Source organism: Palaemon carinicauda, chromosome 6 (genome assembly GCF_036898095.1).
Source record: "Palaemon carinicauda isolate YSFRI2023 chromosome 6, ASM3689809v2, whole genome shotgun sequence".
In the NCBI taxonomy this organism is placed as follows: domain Eukaryota; kingdom Metazoa; phylum Arthropoda; class Malacostraca; order Decapoda; family Palaemonidae; genus Palaemon; species Palaemon carinicauda.
Genome location: NC_090730.1, coordinates 91170439 through 91187938, shown reverse-complemented (window position 1 = coordinate 91187938; position 17500 = coordinate 91170439). Strand labels below are relative to the sequence as shown.

The following is a 17500-nucleotide window of genomic DNA, read 5'->3' as shown; positions in this document are numbered from 1 at the left end:
TTGAAGTTAATTACTAAGGAATGATGGGAGCTTGTACACATGGGGAGATATGTGAACAACCAGTTTGACTAGATCAAATTTGGGAAATCCCTTGTTCCTGCTTTATTTTTTCATTCAAGCTCTTGTTTAATGTATCATAGATAAGTCTGTTTCTTCATGATGATCAGAGATAAACGTAAGCAAAACATTGGTTGTCATTTTTTATCGTGCTTTTTGGCGTGTTTAGGAAACGCATGATATAAAATCGCCTTTAATATTTGTGCCTGTTTTAGTTTAGGGTACTGTAGTACATGCATTAAGTGTTCTGTACATTAAAGGGTAGTTTGTTAACAGTACTACGTAAAGGGAAGGTTTTAAAAGTCTGAATATACATGTTAAATAAATACGTAAATATGGTGTCCCTACTTCGCGGATTTTCAGCTATCGCGGCCGGGTTTGGAACCTATCTACTGCGATAAACGAGGGTTCACTATATATATATATATATATATATATATATATATATATATATATATATATATATATATATACATACATATATTTACTGTATATATACCGTATATATACTGTATATAAACGGTCACACTGAGTGGGAAGAGAGGGAGTAGTCATACCCTGGTGAGAGGGGGTTGCTTGTGTGTGCATATCTAAGTATTGTATTTAGCTGTCATTTTTTATGAGTCGTGTACACTAGTAATAAGAAGTATTGAGGCTGTCGTCGTCCCCAAGTTATGTTAAATAAAGACAACATAGGGTGGAATTACAGGAGAGGAATATTCAAGGAATTTCTAACCTATGTAACGCCTGAGGTGGATTTAAACTTTCCATTGTGGTTTACCACTCTTTCCATCCACCTAATGATGTATTTAGCAAATGAATATTGGGGAAGATTCAATGAAATTCTGTAAATCAAATAGTCTATTAAATTAATATTATCAATACTTCATATTGCTGTATTCATTCTGCTTGCCATCTCCCCAAACTAGTGACTCCAAAACAAATTGAAGTTAATTACTAAGGAATGATGGGAGCTTGTACACATGGGGAGATATGTGAACAACCAGTTTGACTAGATCAAATTTGGGAAATCCCTTGTTCCTGCTTTATTTTTTCATTCAAGCTCTTGTTTAATGTATCATAGATAAGTAACTAAATAAAAAGTTATAGAAACTTACTTTAGGCTAGTTATTTCACTTTATTTTGTCATTCAAGCTCTTGTTTAAAATATAATAGGACAGGGACATTGGTTAACTAGTTATGGAAACTTGCTTTAGGCCAGTAATTGCACTTTATTTTGTCATTCAAGCTCTTGTTTAATGTATAATAGGATAGGCACTTTGGTTAAGCACCTAAATTAAAAGTTATGGAAACTTGCTTTAGGCCTGTAATAAATTAAAGCTTTTTGATCAAATACTGTTGAATGCAGTACATAAGTATCATATTTTACCTCTGAATTTTTCATCCTTCAGCCTGAAAAATGTCAAGAACTCCCAAGGAAGGCAAGGAACCTAAACCGCATCGGGTGCGATCACACACCATCATGGGGCAAGAAGAATTTGGCTCAGGCAAGAAGTCTTACTGGCCAGAACTTGAGATAACAGGTAAAGTACTCAATATAAATTTTAGTTTCTGCTCTTATAGAAACTTTTCTTCCTTTAAAATAAGAGTTGTTCCAACACACGATATAAACCCTTTTGCTCTTTATTGTTGTTTACATAGGATATCTCTTTCGGCAAAGCTGAAAGGCAGCCAATGACTGAAATAAAATGCGAGGTGGCGACCCTACCTTCCCACTGTTGTGGATCTTTAGTGGGGGGGGGGGGGGTGCTGGGTGGTACCCAAACCACCTATCTCTACTCACAGCTCATAAAGCTGCCTCACTTTTCTCTTTTGGCTGGTTGAGATCAGACGTGTCCACTCCGCCTTTTCCCAAGGCTCGCCATTAGACATAGGACATTTACTTTACATGCTTCCATTCTCTTTTCAGATGTGAGTGTGCTCCTTCTTCTGATGCTCCCATGTATACCTGTCCTGGTCACAAAGGTTGCCCTTGCGACACCTTCATGTCCTCCGTTGACACAGACCCCCATCTGCTGTGTCCTGCCTGCCGGGAGCATCGATGCGAGTAGTCTTCACCCTGCGACGAGAGTCGGGAGTAATCTGCAGTCTAGTAGGAGAAGTTCGGGCGGCGCAGAAAGAAGAAAGCTAAGAGAGATCTGTCTTAGGCCATGGGGCATAAGCTGTATCTTGTCACTTCGTGGCCACTTTCATGGGGCAACTTTATTACATTTTTTTATCATAGAGAAAGTCATTCTCAGGCATTATGCAACAAGTTCCCACAAATATAGTTGCTCCTAAAGTTTTAATTAGCCATTTTAATCATACAAATTATTTGTAGTTAAGTTGGTGGCTAATAGGTGGCCATACTATAGTTCTGTAGTTCCTATTTTTTACAGTAGATTGCTAATAGCAAATTAACCAATGAAATTGCTTAGATTTCCAACATGGCAGCCCCCATGACTTGCTGTATTCACTGTGTGTTGGGGGAAGAAAGTGATGTTTTACCCATTTCTGATCAATGTCTGTCAAAAATCAAGGAGCGTAATAGAAAGTGGAAACATTTAGATGGTATTCAACGTGAGGTAGCAGAGAAACTGTCTGAAACTTTTGAAAAAACTTTAGATTTAGACCACCTTGGGTACCATGCAGAATGTTACCGAAGGTTTACAGACAAACAAAGGATCGAAAGGGCCATTGTCTGCTGTTCTAAACGTAAAGGCACTAATCCAGATGATCTTCTTGGAACACCACCTCGAAAAAGTGCCCGGCTAAGCCTAATTAGTGGGTCATCATCGCAAACATGCTCTGCAGATCATCAGCAGCCAACTCTGCCATCCACCAGTCAAGCTAGTCGAAGAAACCCCTATGTGCTTCCTGAGCAGTGTATCATTTGTAAAAGGGTCATGCAGTCCAGATGAACTGTTAACTGTCTCAAAGGTGTCAGAAGAGTTGTTGAATTCTGGGCCTACAGCCCAACTGTATGATATCATGAACCAGGATGAATTCAAGGGTGTAATTGACTCGTATGATGCCTTTGTTGAAAAAGAAAGGTCAGAGAAACCAACCTTTGATTACTGGTCATCATACCTTGACATGGTACAAAATCTCCTTTGTCTTCTGAGAGCCACCAGGGAGGGTAATTTGGAGCTGCACCTAGCTACACTGAAAAAAATCCTTCCATGGTATCTTGCTTATGACAGAGTGAATTATGCCCGATATTTACCTGCATATATTTCAGAGATGGCAAGCCTTGTTGATACGCACCCTGAAATTGACCAACAATTTAAGGAGGGAAACTTTGTTGTCCAGAGGCAGGACAGATATGGATTTTCTGCAGTTGCCTGTGATATGGCAATTAAGCAGACCGTGAATATGGATTCGAAAATTAAGGGGGGTATGAAAGGCCGGACCCTAGATAAGGGTGCCGTGAACAGGTGGCTATTAAGTCACCATCACCGGGCAGCAATTGCTAAGGAATGTGAAAATATGGCTGGGAAGGGAGAAACAGATAGGGAACGGAAAGACCTGGATGAAACTCGAATAAAACATGATAAGACAGCAGTTAGGAGTATAATGTCAACCATAAACTCAATGGTTAATCCATTTGAGTATTCAGGGGAGGACCTAATTAACATTTGCTCCGGCACTGTAGCTCCATCTAATGTGAGGTCCGACCTTGAAATTGCTTATGGGAAAGGGGCTGATTATATCAAAGAATTTGAAGAGTCCAGATTGAAATCAGAGCCTGAGAAACTATTTGAGCCAATCAAATCAAAGAAATTGAAGACCTTTGCCACAGTTGCAAAAACATCAAAGGTTAAAGTCGAGTCTGAAACAGTGCTACTCAAAGCCACTAATGACATGTTTAATCGCCTCCTGATTATTGGCAGGAGTAGGGAAGTAGATTTAAAGAAACTCTTGGCTTACTCATTGACACCTGTACCTTTGGCTTTGGCAACTGGCAATGGTACCATTACTAAAACAGATAAAGCAAAGTTGATGAAGAAGTTGGAGGGTCGGGCTGAGTGTGTGAATATAGAGGACATACCTCCAGGGTCTGCTTTGGTGACTGATGGAATGGCATTTATTCAGCAGGCACAAAACATTCCAGCTACATTTGGGATGTTTGCAGACAAGCTTTTGGTTGACCTTATCAGGTTAGGTAACCAGTATGGCTGCCAAAGGGTTGACTTTGTGTGTGATCACTATCCAACACACAGTATAAAAAACTGTGAGCGAGGTCGCAGAGCAGCCAGTGGGGCTCAATTGGTGAAAATCACAAGGCCTGACCAAAAGACCCCAAACAGTTTAAGAAGTTCTTGGCTGAGGGGTCGAATAAAGAAAACCTCAAGGAGTTTCTTTATGAAACATGGGTGAAGTGTAAGCCCCAGGTTTTTGGCCCTATTGCATTGGTTGTCTCACATGGAGAAAAGGGCCACTCTATAGCTGCAGTTGATGGTAAAATTATGATCATTGAAGTGTCTGACCTCTTCTGTGACCATGAAGAGGCTGACACGAGATTACTGTTGCATGCAAGTCATGCTGCTAGAAACATCTCAACAGTTATAATAAGTAGTCCAGATACCGATGTTTTTATGATATCCCTAGCACTAGCTCAGGAAATCCCTGCTGATTTGCTATTTCAAACTGGTGCTGGGGACAAGCAACGAATTATCTGCATTTCCAAACTGGCTGAGAAACTTTGGCAGAAAAATGTCGAGCTTTTCTTGGTATGCATGTTTTTACTGGGTGCGACTCGGTTAGTGCATTCAAAGGGAAGGGAAAGGTGAAACCCCTTGGCATATTCAACAAAACTGTTGAATATGTCAATATGTTTGCATAGTTGGGAACAGAATGGGAAGCATCAGCTTCCATCTTGCCCATGTTTGAGAAATTTGTCCGCACTGTATGGTCAGAAAGAATGCTCGGAAGTAAATGTTGCAAGATACAACATGTTCCGGATGACATGCAAATCAGACTCTCGGATGCTGCCTCCAAACCAAGATTGTCTGCTGCATCATGTAAAAAGGGCAAACTATCATGCAGCAATTCACCGTGGGTCCCTTCAGCCAATCATGCATGCACCATCTCCCAATGTTCGTGGCTGGAAGATTACTGGTGACACCCTTGTCTTTGAATGGATGGCTGATGACCCGGCTCCCCCTAGTGTACTAAAAACAGTGAACTGCAAGTGCCAGAAAGGTGGGTGCAAGGGTGCTTGCTCATGCAGCAAAATGAATCTCCATTGTACTGACTTATGCAGGTGTCAGGTTGAGAACTGCACTAATAGGATCCCGGAGACAGAAAGTGTATCTGACCCTGACGTCTCTGACTCTGACTCTGACTTCTCTGACTCTGATGTGTCTGATGATGAATACCAGTGAATGGTGGAGCGCTGCTTTGCAGTACAGTTCCATCTCGTGAGAAAAATTTGCAGCAATAGGCCCTACTTAATTTCTAATTCATGATTATTTGCTATGGTGGGAAAAACACTACTTCATCTCCGAAGGATTCTTGTTAATTTTGCTAGGTTTATGAGGGTAAATTTGACTCTGGTTCTATTTTCAGAGTCCTTTTATTGTTGTTGGTTCTATTTTTGGTGTCATTTAATAGTTGTGATCTCTTAAAGTCTGTAAAAAGTTTAATTTGATTTTGGTTGCACACTTAAAGCAAAGGATAATGGACATTTATGATAAACTGGAAGTCAAGTTAACAGTGTAGTTCATAATACCACCACCAGGGTGCTGTTGTTTACATTTCTATTGCATAATGTTAATCACATGTTATGATACATATGTGCAACACTGTACTCATTCTTAAAAACTGTAAATAAAATGTTTTCTACTGAATATAAATCATCTTTTTGTTTTTGGTCATTTTCACTTCTGATGACTAATTGGTTACATAATGGCCTATAACTAATTAAGGAGCAACTATTTTTGCGGGAACTTTGCATATTCTGATTGTCCTAACCCTCATGGTTCCAAATCAAGTGGAATCAACTTGCCCCAAGAAAGTGGCCACGAACTCAAAAACTAAGCCCCCTACAGCTTATGCCCCATGGCCTATCTCCCGTAGAGTCTGCCTCCGCTGGGAAAAGAGGATGGGCTTCTTCCCGCACCCCTTGATCACTTCCCAAAGCTTCTGGGAGTCGCTCGATTAGGAACACAGGCTGAATTACCCCTTGGCATCTTAGGGGTACAGGGGTGTTGATGCTTCCCCAAGTGAAGTATCTTCACCTCCAGCTGCTGGGGGGACATTTTCCCTTGCAGATGTGCTGGAGGCCTGGCTGTCCTTGATGGTTTCTGCTCCCCCTTCAAAGGACACTCTTCTGCAACTCCTTCAGCGTGGCGCGAGGAGAGAACAATCGTGGCAACAACATTTTCTGGCCTGGACATCTGTGAAGTCCACCTTTCACCCTCTCCTGGCCCTTCCACGTGCGGATATGATCGTTCTTGTTCGCCATTACAATGGCCTCCTGCTGATAATGTCCCTGCTTGCCAACCTAGTACAACACCGTCGCCTAACCCTAATATAAACCTTGTTTCTTCCAACAGAGAGGGTTCCAACTCGCGAGCACTACCCCAGCAAGCTGACGAGGTTAGACAGAACAGCTCTAGTGAGCGCAGTAATCCTCCTTTGACTAACGCTCCACTTGCTCGCCCTTCACCTGGACGTGTGACGACATCCTGTCCTGTAACAGGATCACCTTTATGATTTTTACGCTAACATGAACCCCGTTTACAAAGTTCAAGGGATCATTCACTATCTAAACGTTCGTCCCATGGATGTTCGCATGATAGCGCTATGCGCTCACACCATAAACACCGTAGGTTTTCGCAGTCTAGGCAGAAGTCTTCTAGGAGACACCCTCGATCTAGGGCGCACCGCTCTAGATCAAGAGCTTCATGCTCAAGCGCAAGTTATTTGTCTGGTGTGGTGCCACTGGCTTGGGTAACAACAGTGTTAGATCAAGAAAGGGCATAGAGGAGTTTATGATCCCGACATGAAATCTTCAATTGATAGGGGTAGAAAATAACCCAATGGTAGGATGATATCCTATCTGATTGAAAGCGTTTACCTGCTGATTGTACTCTTGTATCAATTCAAGCTGCACTTTATAAAACAAGTAATCACAATGAATATTGATTTATTGATTTGGGGTTTTCTGGTATCCTGACATGTAAGGTCATTGATGCCGAGAAACACAATCAAGAGACATATACTTTACCTGTATGAGTGTACAGTCAACTCCCCATTAACTCGAGTTCTGTTAACCTGATTTCGAAGGTACATGAGTTCAAATTTATTTAGATATATTCTTCTAACACAAAATGTCTGAGGGAAATATAGGTTAATAAATAAGTTTCGATTCACATTACTTGGTAATCATTCGAGAACAATGAAGGTGCTCGGACAAAAATACTTCCGATCAATCAGGTATCAGGAACCTTTCCGAGCTAAAAGGGCACCCGTGTAAGTCAAGTGCAAATATGCACCGCTATAAAAAATAGACTATAGACTAGTTAGTTTAGCCTCAGGAAAACAGGAATGAGGAAGTTCAAGTTTTTCATTACTCTGTTTACTGTCAAAAACATCAGCCAAAAGGGTTGCCTTTTCCTTTGGACTGTGAGTGACTAACCCATCTGGTTTAAGTAAAGGAGGAACTGTCACATATACACCAAAGAGTGCAGATTTAAGAGTAGACCACCATTTATGTTCCTGAGTTGTACCAGAAAGGGTTTCTTTTATGGTTAAATTGTACTCTCTTTAAGTTGAGGCATGAACTCTTTGAGCAAAAGCTGGAAGCTGAGTATAGTTTTTCCAGGTCAAATCTGATCTGTTACCCTTCCAAAGATGATAGGCCTCCTGCTTCTCCAAATAATCACGTCTTCAATCATCATTGAACCATGGTTTGTCCTTCACTTGATACTTTAGCACATGAGAAGGGTTACGCCTATCAATTATGTTGACTATATTCTCATTCAAAGAGACAACAGGATCTACACTACTATATAATTGTGACCAATTCAAGCACAAAAGATCATGCAAAATCCCAGTCCAGTCTGCTTGGGATTTCATATAAATTTTACAAGAGTATGATATATCAGGGACTGGCTGCTCAGTCTTCACTACTAATGAAATCAAGGCATGATCAGATGTCCCGACTGGAGAACCAACCTTACTAGTTATAACGCCAGGGGAGTCAGAGTATACGAGGTCCAAGCAATTACTAGACCTGTGGGTAGCTTCATTTATGGTTTGCTCACAGCCTGATTCAGAGGCAAAGTCTAAAGCTCTTAAGCCATGGTGATCTGTAGGAGAGATAGAACTTAACCACTCCCTATGGTGAGCATTAAAATCACCAACAAAGACAAAAGAAGCCTTTCTATCATATTCTTGTATCTTAGCCATAATGGTAAGAAGACAATCGAAGATAGAATCATCCATGTCTGGATTCCGGTAGATCAAACACAAATAATAGTTGTTATTCCTGCCACAAACTTCTATTACCTGAATCTCATGACATCCACATTGATAGCAGGACTTATGAGAAGCAGGGTACTCAGTCCTAATATACACAGTCATTCCCCTGGCCCTAGGGATGGCATCACGTTTCAACATTATTGGCTTCTTAAAACCAGTTATAAGGAGCTCAGATGAGTGCCTCATATTAGAAACCAGAGTTTCTGAGCACAAAAGAATATCATACTGTCTGGATGCAACTGTAAGGTCTTGAATATTTGCATGAAGACCACGAATATCGCAATACAAAAGACGACATTGATGAAATCTAGGACGTACTGGTCCCGGATTTTGCTCAATGTCTCCAGACAGCATAAGAATTCGTAGAAATAATAAAGAGACATCACACTTAACTAGATTAACAAGAATTATAATAAAAACAATATGTACAGAATTATAAATAAAGTGATTGATGAAATCCATAGACTATAGTAAAAAGTCGGAAAAACTGGTCATCATGGAGGAGCCGATACACCATGCAAGGCTAAATACCCTCCAGGATAGCCACTTCAACTGAAGGGAGGACAGTAAGGATGGTATTGAGAAGAAAAGAATCAGAAAAGGAAAAGACAACCTCTTGATAAACCACCAGGCATCCATGGCCCTTCTATTAAGCCTGCCCAACACACCATTTCAAAAAAACAAGAAAAAAAAATAATAAGATAGAATAGTGTGCCCGAGTGTACCCTCAAGTAAGAGAACTCTAAACCAAGATAGTGGAAGACCATGGTACAGAGGCTATGGCACTACCCAAGACTAGAGAACAATGGTTTAATTTTGGACTGTCCTTCTCCTAGAAGAGCTACTTACCATAGCTAAAGAGTCTCTTCTACCCTTACCAAGAGGAAAGTACATTGAACAGTTGCAGTACAGTAATTAACCCCTTGGGTGAAGAAGTGTTTAGTATCTCATTGTTGTCAGGTGTATGAGGAAAGACGAGAATATGTAAAGAATAGGCCATACTATTCTGTGTAAGTGTAGGCAAAGAAAAAATAAGCCGTAACCAGAGCGAGGGATCCAATGCATTACTGTCTGGCCAGTTAAAGGATCCAATACCTCTAGTGGTAGTATCTCAACGGGCAGGTGGTGCCCTGGCCAACCTACACTACCAAAAAAGTTTGTATCATTACGAAAAGTACAAATTACTTCAAAATTTTAAACATTAAACTTACCTGCTGTTTATATAAAAATAGCTTTAGGTCTCTAACATCCGGCAGAAATTCAAAACTCGCGGCAATCGCAGATAGAGTAGCCAGGTGTACACTAGCGCCCTCACGCGAGATACACAGAACCATTCCATGAATCCCCAGATTTTCTCTGCCGGTCACATCGGCAATATCGTTGGAATTTCACTCGTTATTAACCTGGATTTTAGCAGTTATCTTGGTGATGTACTTCTATATTGGTTATTGGCATTCGCTTACTGTATTTTGTTTTTCTTTGGTATTTGATTGCGAAGGTTCATAGTTTAAAAGGTAGGATTAGAAGTTTTTTCAACCTACTGTTAAACCTATTCTTGAGAACAATGGCGGAAGGAAACACTCCGCTAACTCTATGACGTCACAGTCATATGATGTAAGACTACGTAGTATGACTTGCAATTTCTTTCTTTTTCTTCAAAGAATGATAAGTGAATACTATCTTACAAACCAAAATATTCAAGTTTTTTAAGATATAAAGGAAATGTTATTCTAAGAAAATATTTGTCCTTTTAGTATACTTTCTTTATATAATCTTCGATTTATTTTCAAAGATTAAACAGAACTTGCGTACAGTTTAATTTACGCTGTGTAGTATTTTTTTCTAGCGACCAGCTCAGAACTGGCACGGACACAGGGAATCCGACTGTTCAATTAAAACAACCGATATAGTCCCACAATTCTGTGTATCATTGTTTGCTTTTTCGTTATTGGTATAAGATAAAAGGAATACTGTATGTTATTTTGAGAAAATATTTGTCCTTTTAGTATACTTTCTTTATATAATCTTCGATCTATTTTCAAAGATTAAATAGAACTTGCGTACAGTGTAATTTACGCTACGTAGTATTTTTGACAACCGATGTAGTCCCACAATTCCATGTATCGTTGTTTGCTTTTTCAATATTGGTATAAGATAAAAGGAATATGTTATTTTGAATAAATACTTTTCCTTTTTGTATATTTTCTTTAGATAACCTATTTTCAGAGATTAAAGAAAACTAGCGTACAGATAATTTTACACTACGTAGTATTCATGACAATCGATATAGTCTCACGATTCTTTGTATATATATATATATATTATATACTGTATATAATATATATATATATATACTGTATATATATTATATATGTATTATATATATATTAATATATATATATATATAATATATATATATATATATAAATATAATATATATATAATATATATTATTTATATATATATATATTATATATAATTTAATATATATATATAAGTATCTATATATTAAATATATATTATAGTATTATATATATATATGAATATATATTTATATCTATATAATATATATATATATATATAGGTATATATATAGTACATATATATATATATATAATTATATTTATATATTGTACATATATATAAATATATATATATATATTGTAATATATATATATATATATATACTTTAAATATATATATATACTATATATATATATATATATATATGTATATATACATATATATATATATATATACATACATATATATATACATTATATATATATATATGCATATATATACATAATACATATATATATGTATATATATTATTATATATATACATATATATATATAATATACATACATACATATATACATATATACAGTAGGGGTTCCGAATTATGCGAGGAATTTTGGTCGAATCAATGACCCCGTTATAAATGGAAAATCGCATATTTCGAAACCACAAACTAACAGAAAATAATTACATTTGGGCCATGGCAACCAGCAAACTTGCCTATTCAAACGTTGTTTGCCACCCCATTTCCAATACTTTCTATGTACTATACTGTATTATTTTATGATATCAAATTATTGTTGTAAATAAATCAAACATTTAATATACTTTAAAGTTCTAATATACTTGAAAAAAAAGGTTAAAGTTACTACCAGGATGTGTGTAAACACCGTATATTTCTCGTTATAATCACGACCCAAAATACAGACAAATTTTAATGTTTATCATATCTATTGTATTAGACAACTGGTGAATAGCAAAACCATCACTGTATAGAGTAGCTTTTGTTGTATCATTGAAAATCCTAAATTATCAAATTAAGGAGATTTTATAATCACGAGTTTCCTAAACACGCCAAAAAGCACAATGAAAAATGACAACCATTGTTTTGTTTACGTTTATCTCTGATCATAACGAAGAAACGAACCGCATTTACACATCTTTGTATAGGTTAGTTTCATATGATGATTTTGTTATTACCAATGTTGTTCTACTTAATTTTTTTTTTGGAACTTCGAAATAAATGAAAAAAACGTTTTCCTTTTAAAACGCCGCCTGAAACGGAAACGTTCCATTTGTTTACTGTACGCTCCATCTTCGATCATAATAAACAAACGAACGAATTAAACACACATGATTAAAGTGATAACAATTGATATTAAAAGCATTTAGTAAATATATTATTACAAATATTTTTACTTACCGTATCCATATAAATTCCTAAATTCGTAGCAAAGCGGGGTAAACTTTTTTCATACATTTAATCAACAATAGCAAAGAGCCGCTGATTAACAATAAGGGAATTTACGATAATTTTGTAAATATTAAACTTAGCTGGTGAATATATAATAGCTGACGTCTCGGACGGCTCGACAGAAACACAAAAACTCGCGAGCGATCGCCATGAAGGTTGCGGGTGTGCCCACCAGCGCCGACTATCGGCCAGATACCGCATATACATGTAAACAGCTCCAGTTCTTCTCTGTCGGTCTTGTCGACAAGTTGATTCCGCTCGCTGTTGACCTGGAGTTTTCGTCATTCTTGGTGAAGTACTTCTTTTTGGTTTTGAGCTTTCGCAGTGACAGGTGTTTTTCTCTTCAATTAAAACTCTTGAACCCTTTTTTGGATAGCGTTTATTGTTGATGACTTTGGATTGGTTTTGGATTTTCTTTGACTTTTCAAAATGGCTGACCCTCCTCCTATCCCTGGACCTAAATTTCGTAAATGTAATGCTAGGGATTGTAACAAACGTCTTCCCAAGGCCTCTCTCGACCCACATACCGTGTGTTCTAATTGCCGGGGTAAAACCTGCCAATTAGGAGATCGGTGTGATGAGTGCGTGGTACTTTCGGAATTCGACTGGCTAGAGTTTGATAAATATTCTCGTAAGCTTGAGAGAGATAGGGTGAGGAGAAGCTCCTCTAGGTCGTTGGATTTTTCCTCCTCCCATGCCCCTGAACCTAATCCTTCCCCTGTAATAGTTGTTCCTGAACCCTCTACTAGCACTCATGAACCATCCATGCGGGATATGTTGCTTGCCATTCAAGCTTTGGGCGAGAGAGTTGAGTCTTTAGCATCGGACCGTAATCAACTCATGGCGGATGTGAATGTGTTAGTGTCAGAGTGCCAAATCAGAAAATCGTGGGGATAAAGTGATTAGTGCGCAAAGTGTTTTTAGTGTTGCGACCGAGGGTTCGTCTGTTCGTGCTTGTCGTTCTCCTAGTCCGAGACCTCTTTCAGGCTCCCCTGCACCAGGGAGAAGTAATGTCGTAGGACTTAAGGGGACGAGAGGCTTTAACCAACGAACAGACGTTCCCTCTGTGGTATCGGGCGTGTCTCGTCAAGATCGCCCCTACCATAAGACGAGCGAGGCTGTTTTCTCCTCGTCATCCGAAGGCTTCTCGCAAAAGAAACCTTGGAGCAAAGTTTCTAGACCCTTAAAGCGGAAGTCAGTCCCTTCAGGACAGGTCCAGCGTCCTGGCTGTAGCCATTGGGACAGCTCTGACCCTTTGCAGTCGTCGGAAGACTGTTCGCCAATTAAACGTAAGCGTAACACGGGCTCCGAGAGTCTCAGTAAAGGCAATGTTTTGCCGTCACAGACGTTACCATCGTCTCGGCCCGTACCGACTCCCGTTGATCCTAAATGGGTTGTCCTGCAGGATATGCAGAATAAGCTTGCCTCCCTTATGGAGGAGTATACCGTTGAGCAGGTTCACGATGATCCTCGCCGTTACGCTGATCGAGACTCTGGCCGTCAGCCGCCCAAACGAGCCTTTACTCGTCCTTTTGACGTTACGAAGCGTGATGTTGGTAGTTTGTCACGTCAGTCACGTGACTTGGAGCCTCACTCGATGCAGTCCCGTGTTGACTTTCAGCCGCTGCCGCAGTCTCGTGTTGACGTTCAGCCGCTGCCGCAGTCTCGTGTTGACGTTCAGGACGTTCGCCAACCAGCTCAGTTGCCTTGTTTTGACGTTGAGCGTCAAGCACCGCAGTCAAGGGTTGTTTTGACTGCTCAGTCTAGGCAGTCAAGGCAGTCTCGACTTGACGTCGAGCGTCCATCAGCTCCTGTTGTTGTTGCTGGTCAGTCCTTTCAGCAGCGACATGACGTAGCCTCCTTGACTACTACTGCTGCTCCTTTGCGTGTGGACTTTGCTTGTCAAGCATTGCCACCGCGGCAGGTCTCTCCCTTTCTTGAGACTCATCATTTGTCGGACGAGGTTCCTTCAGATGAGGATGTTGCTGATCCTCCGCCTACTGATATTCCTTTGGATGTTTTATCAGACGTAGAAGAGCCTAAGGCTGCTCAACCTTCTATGGACTTTAAGAAAATCATGATGATTTTTAAGGATCTTTTCCCAGACCATTTTGTTACTTCTGCTCCTCGTTCGCCTCCGTCAGAGTTTGCGCTAGGCTTAGCTGCTGCGAAGCCTTCTTTTACTAAGCTAGTGCTCTGTCGCTCTTCTAAGAGGGCTTTACGTTTGCTAGGCGACTGGTTGGTTACCAGGAGGAGTTTGGGGAAGACGGCCTTTGCCTTCCCTCTTTTTAAACTAGCTTCTAGAGCGAGCGTCTGGTATGACACGGGAGAAGTTCTCGGCTTGGAAGTCCCTGCCTCTGCCCATGGTGACTTCTCAAGCCTCGTAGACTCTCCCCGTCGCCTGGCCATGAGACGCTCTAAAGTTTGTTGGTCCTCCTCGGACCTTGACCATCTCCTTAAAGGGGTTTTCAGGGCCTTCGAAGTTTTTAACTTTTTAGATTGGTCTCTAGGAGCATTAAGCAGGAAGATCTCGTCTGCCGACCAGGATGTTTCCGTGCTTATTATGTCTTGTATGGACAAAGCCATCCGCGATGGCTCCAATGAGCTCGCCGCCATCTTTACGTCTGGAGTCCTGAAGAAGAGGGAAACTCTTTGCTCATTCCTTTCAGCAGGAGTTACTCCCTGTCAAAGGTCGGAGCTTCTCTTTGCCCACTTATCAGCTGCCTTGTTTCCTCAACAGCTGATCAAGGACATTGCGGCTTCGCTTGTGCAGAAGGATACACACGACCTGATGGCTACTTCTGCTCGCAAGGGAGCTCCTTCATCGTCTTATGTCGTGAGGCCCAAGATCGATACCCCAGCGACTAGATTTATCCCGCCCTTTCGTGGCAGAGCCCCCAGCAGGGGAGGCGCTCGTGCCGACGGGAAAAGAGGCAAGAGGAGAGGATCCAAGTCCTCCCGGGGCAGAGTCTGACTGCCCACGTCCTCAGACAGCGGTAGGGGCCAGACTGAACAGCTTCTGGCAGGCCTGGGAGAAGAGGGGTGCAGACCAAGAGTCTGTGTTGTTGCTCAAGGAGGGGTACAAAATACCTTTTGTACGCAGACCTCCTCTAGTAACAGTTCCTCTAGACCTCTCTCCCAGGTATCGAGAGGAGTCAAGAAGACAAGCTCTACATCAGCAGGTGTCTCTGTTACTAGAAAAGGGAGCGGTGGTGAAAGTCTCGGACCTTCAATCACCGGGATTTTACAACCGTCTCTTCCTAGTCCCAAAGCATACGGGAGGTTGGAGGCCAGTGCTGGACGTCAGTGCGCTCAACGTTTTTGTTATAAAAACAAAATTTACGATGGAGACCACGAAGTCCGTCCTAGCAGCGGTCAGAGAGGGAGACTGGATGGTCTCTCTCGACCTGCAGGATGCGTACTTCCACATTCCTATTCACCCAGATTCTCAACCGTATCTGAGGTTTGTTTACAGGAATGTGGTGTACCAGTTTCGAGCACTGTGCTTCGGCCTCAGCCCTGCTCCTCTCGTGTTTACGAGGCTCATGAGGAATGTGGCAAAATTCCTTCATTTATCGGGAATTCGAGCCTCCCTGTACTTGGACGACTGGCTTCTCAGAGCATCGTCCCGTCATCGCTGTCTGCAGGACCTTCACTGGACGTTGGGTCTGGCAAAGGAGTTGGGACTGTTGGTGAACTTAGAAAAGTCTCAACTGAATCCATCCCAGACGATTCTCTATTTGGGGATGGAGATTCGCAGTCTAGTTTTTCGGGCTTTTCCGTCTGCCACCCGGATAGAGCAAGCCCTGCTCAAAGTCCGCCTCATGCTGAAAAAAGACCGTTGCTCAGTAAGAAGTTTAATGAGCCTCTTAGGGACTCTGTCATCCCTGGAGCAATTTGTCTCACTAGGGAGACTTCACCTTCGCCCTCTCCAGTTCCATCTAGACTCACACTGGAACAAGAGCAAGACTTTGGAAGCTGTGTCAATCCCGGTCTCCGAGCCAGTAAAAGCATGCCTGAACTGGTGGGACACCAACATAAGTCTGCGAGAGGGTCTGTCCCTGGCAGTCAAGAACCCAAACCACGTGTTGTTCTCAGACGCGTCGGATTTGGGTTGGGGAGCGACTCTGGACGGTCGGGAATGTTCGGGTCTTTGGACGTCGGATCAGAAGAGCATGCACATCAACGGCAAGGAGCTGTTAGCGGTTTACTTGGCCTTGATGAGTTTCGAGAGCATTCTTCGAAACAAAGTGGTAGAAGTCAATTCGGACAACACCACAGCATTGGCGTACATCTCCAAGCAAGGAGGCACTCACTCCCACACACTGTTCGTCATCGCAAGGGACCTCCTCATCTGGTAAAAAAATCGAGGCATCTCCCTGTTGACAAGATTCATCCAGGGGGACTTGAACGTCTTGGCAGACTGTCTCAGTCGGAGAGGTCAGGTGATCCCCACAGAATGGACCCTCCACAAGGACGTGTGCAAGAGTCTTTGGGTGACTTGGGGTCAACCCTCCATAGACCTCTTTGCCACCTCGTTGACCAAAAGGCTCCCGACCTATTGCTCTCCAGTCCCAGATCCAGAGGCGACCCACATAGATGCATTTCTACTGGACTGGTCTCACCTGGACGCGTACGCATTCCCACCGTTCAAGATCATCAACAAGGTACTGCAGAAGTTCGCCTCTCACGAAGGGACAAGGTTGACGTTGGTTGCTCCCCTCTGGCCCGCGAGAGAGTGGTTCACAGAGGTACTTCAATGGCTGGTAGACGTTCCAAGGAGTCTTCCTTTAAGGATGGATCTCTTACGGCAGCCCCACGTAAGGGATCTTCATCAAAGCCTCCCCGCGCTTCGTCTGACTGCCTTCAGACTATCAAAAGACTCTCAAGAGCTCGAGGTTTTTCGAAGGAGGCAGCCAGAGCGATTGCGAGAGCTAGGAGAGCTTCTACCATCAAGGTATACCAGTCGAAGTGGGAAGTCTTTAGAGACTGGTGCAAGTCATCATCCATTTCCTCTTCCAGTACCTCTGTAGCCCAAATTGCAGACTTTCTCCTACATCTGAGAAATGTTCGCTCCCTCTCCGCGCCCACTATTAAGGGCTACAGGAGCATGTTGGCTTCTGTGTTCAGACATAGAGGCTTAGATCTGTCCAATAATAAAGATCTCCAAGATCTCC

The 17500-nt window shown here is 41.5% G+C and overlaps 1 protein-coding gene across 1 annotated transcript in view; it reads left to right on the top strand.

Moving 5' to 3' along the window:
• LOC137642597 (CCR4-NOT transcription complex subunit 6-like) overlaps positions 1 to 17500 on the top strand; it is a 143738-nt gene that overhangs the window by 34179 nt on the left and 92059 nt on the right. The window contains exon 2 of the mRNA XM_068375294.1: positions 1470 to 1601. Within this exon, the coding sequence (XP_068231395.1) occupies positions 1478 to 1601 (124 nt within the window). The 5' untranslated portion in view covers positions 1470 to 1477. The remainder of the gene's footprint in view (positions 1 to 1469; positions 1602 to 17500) is intronic.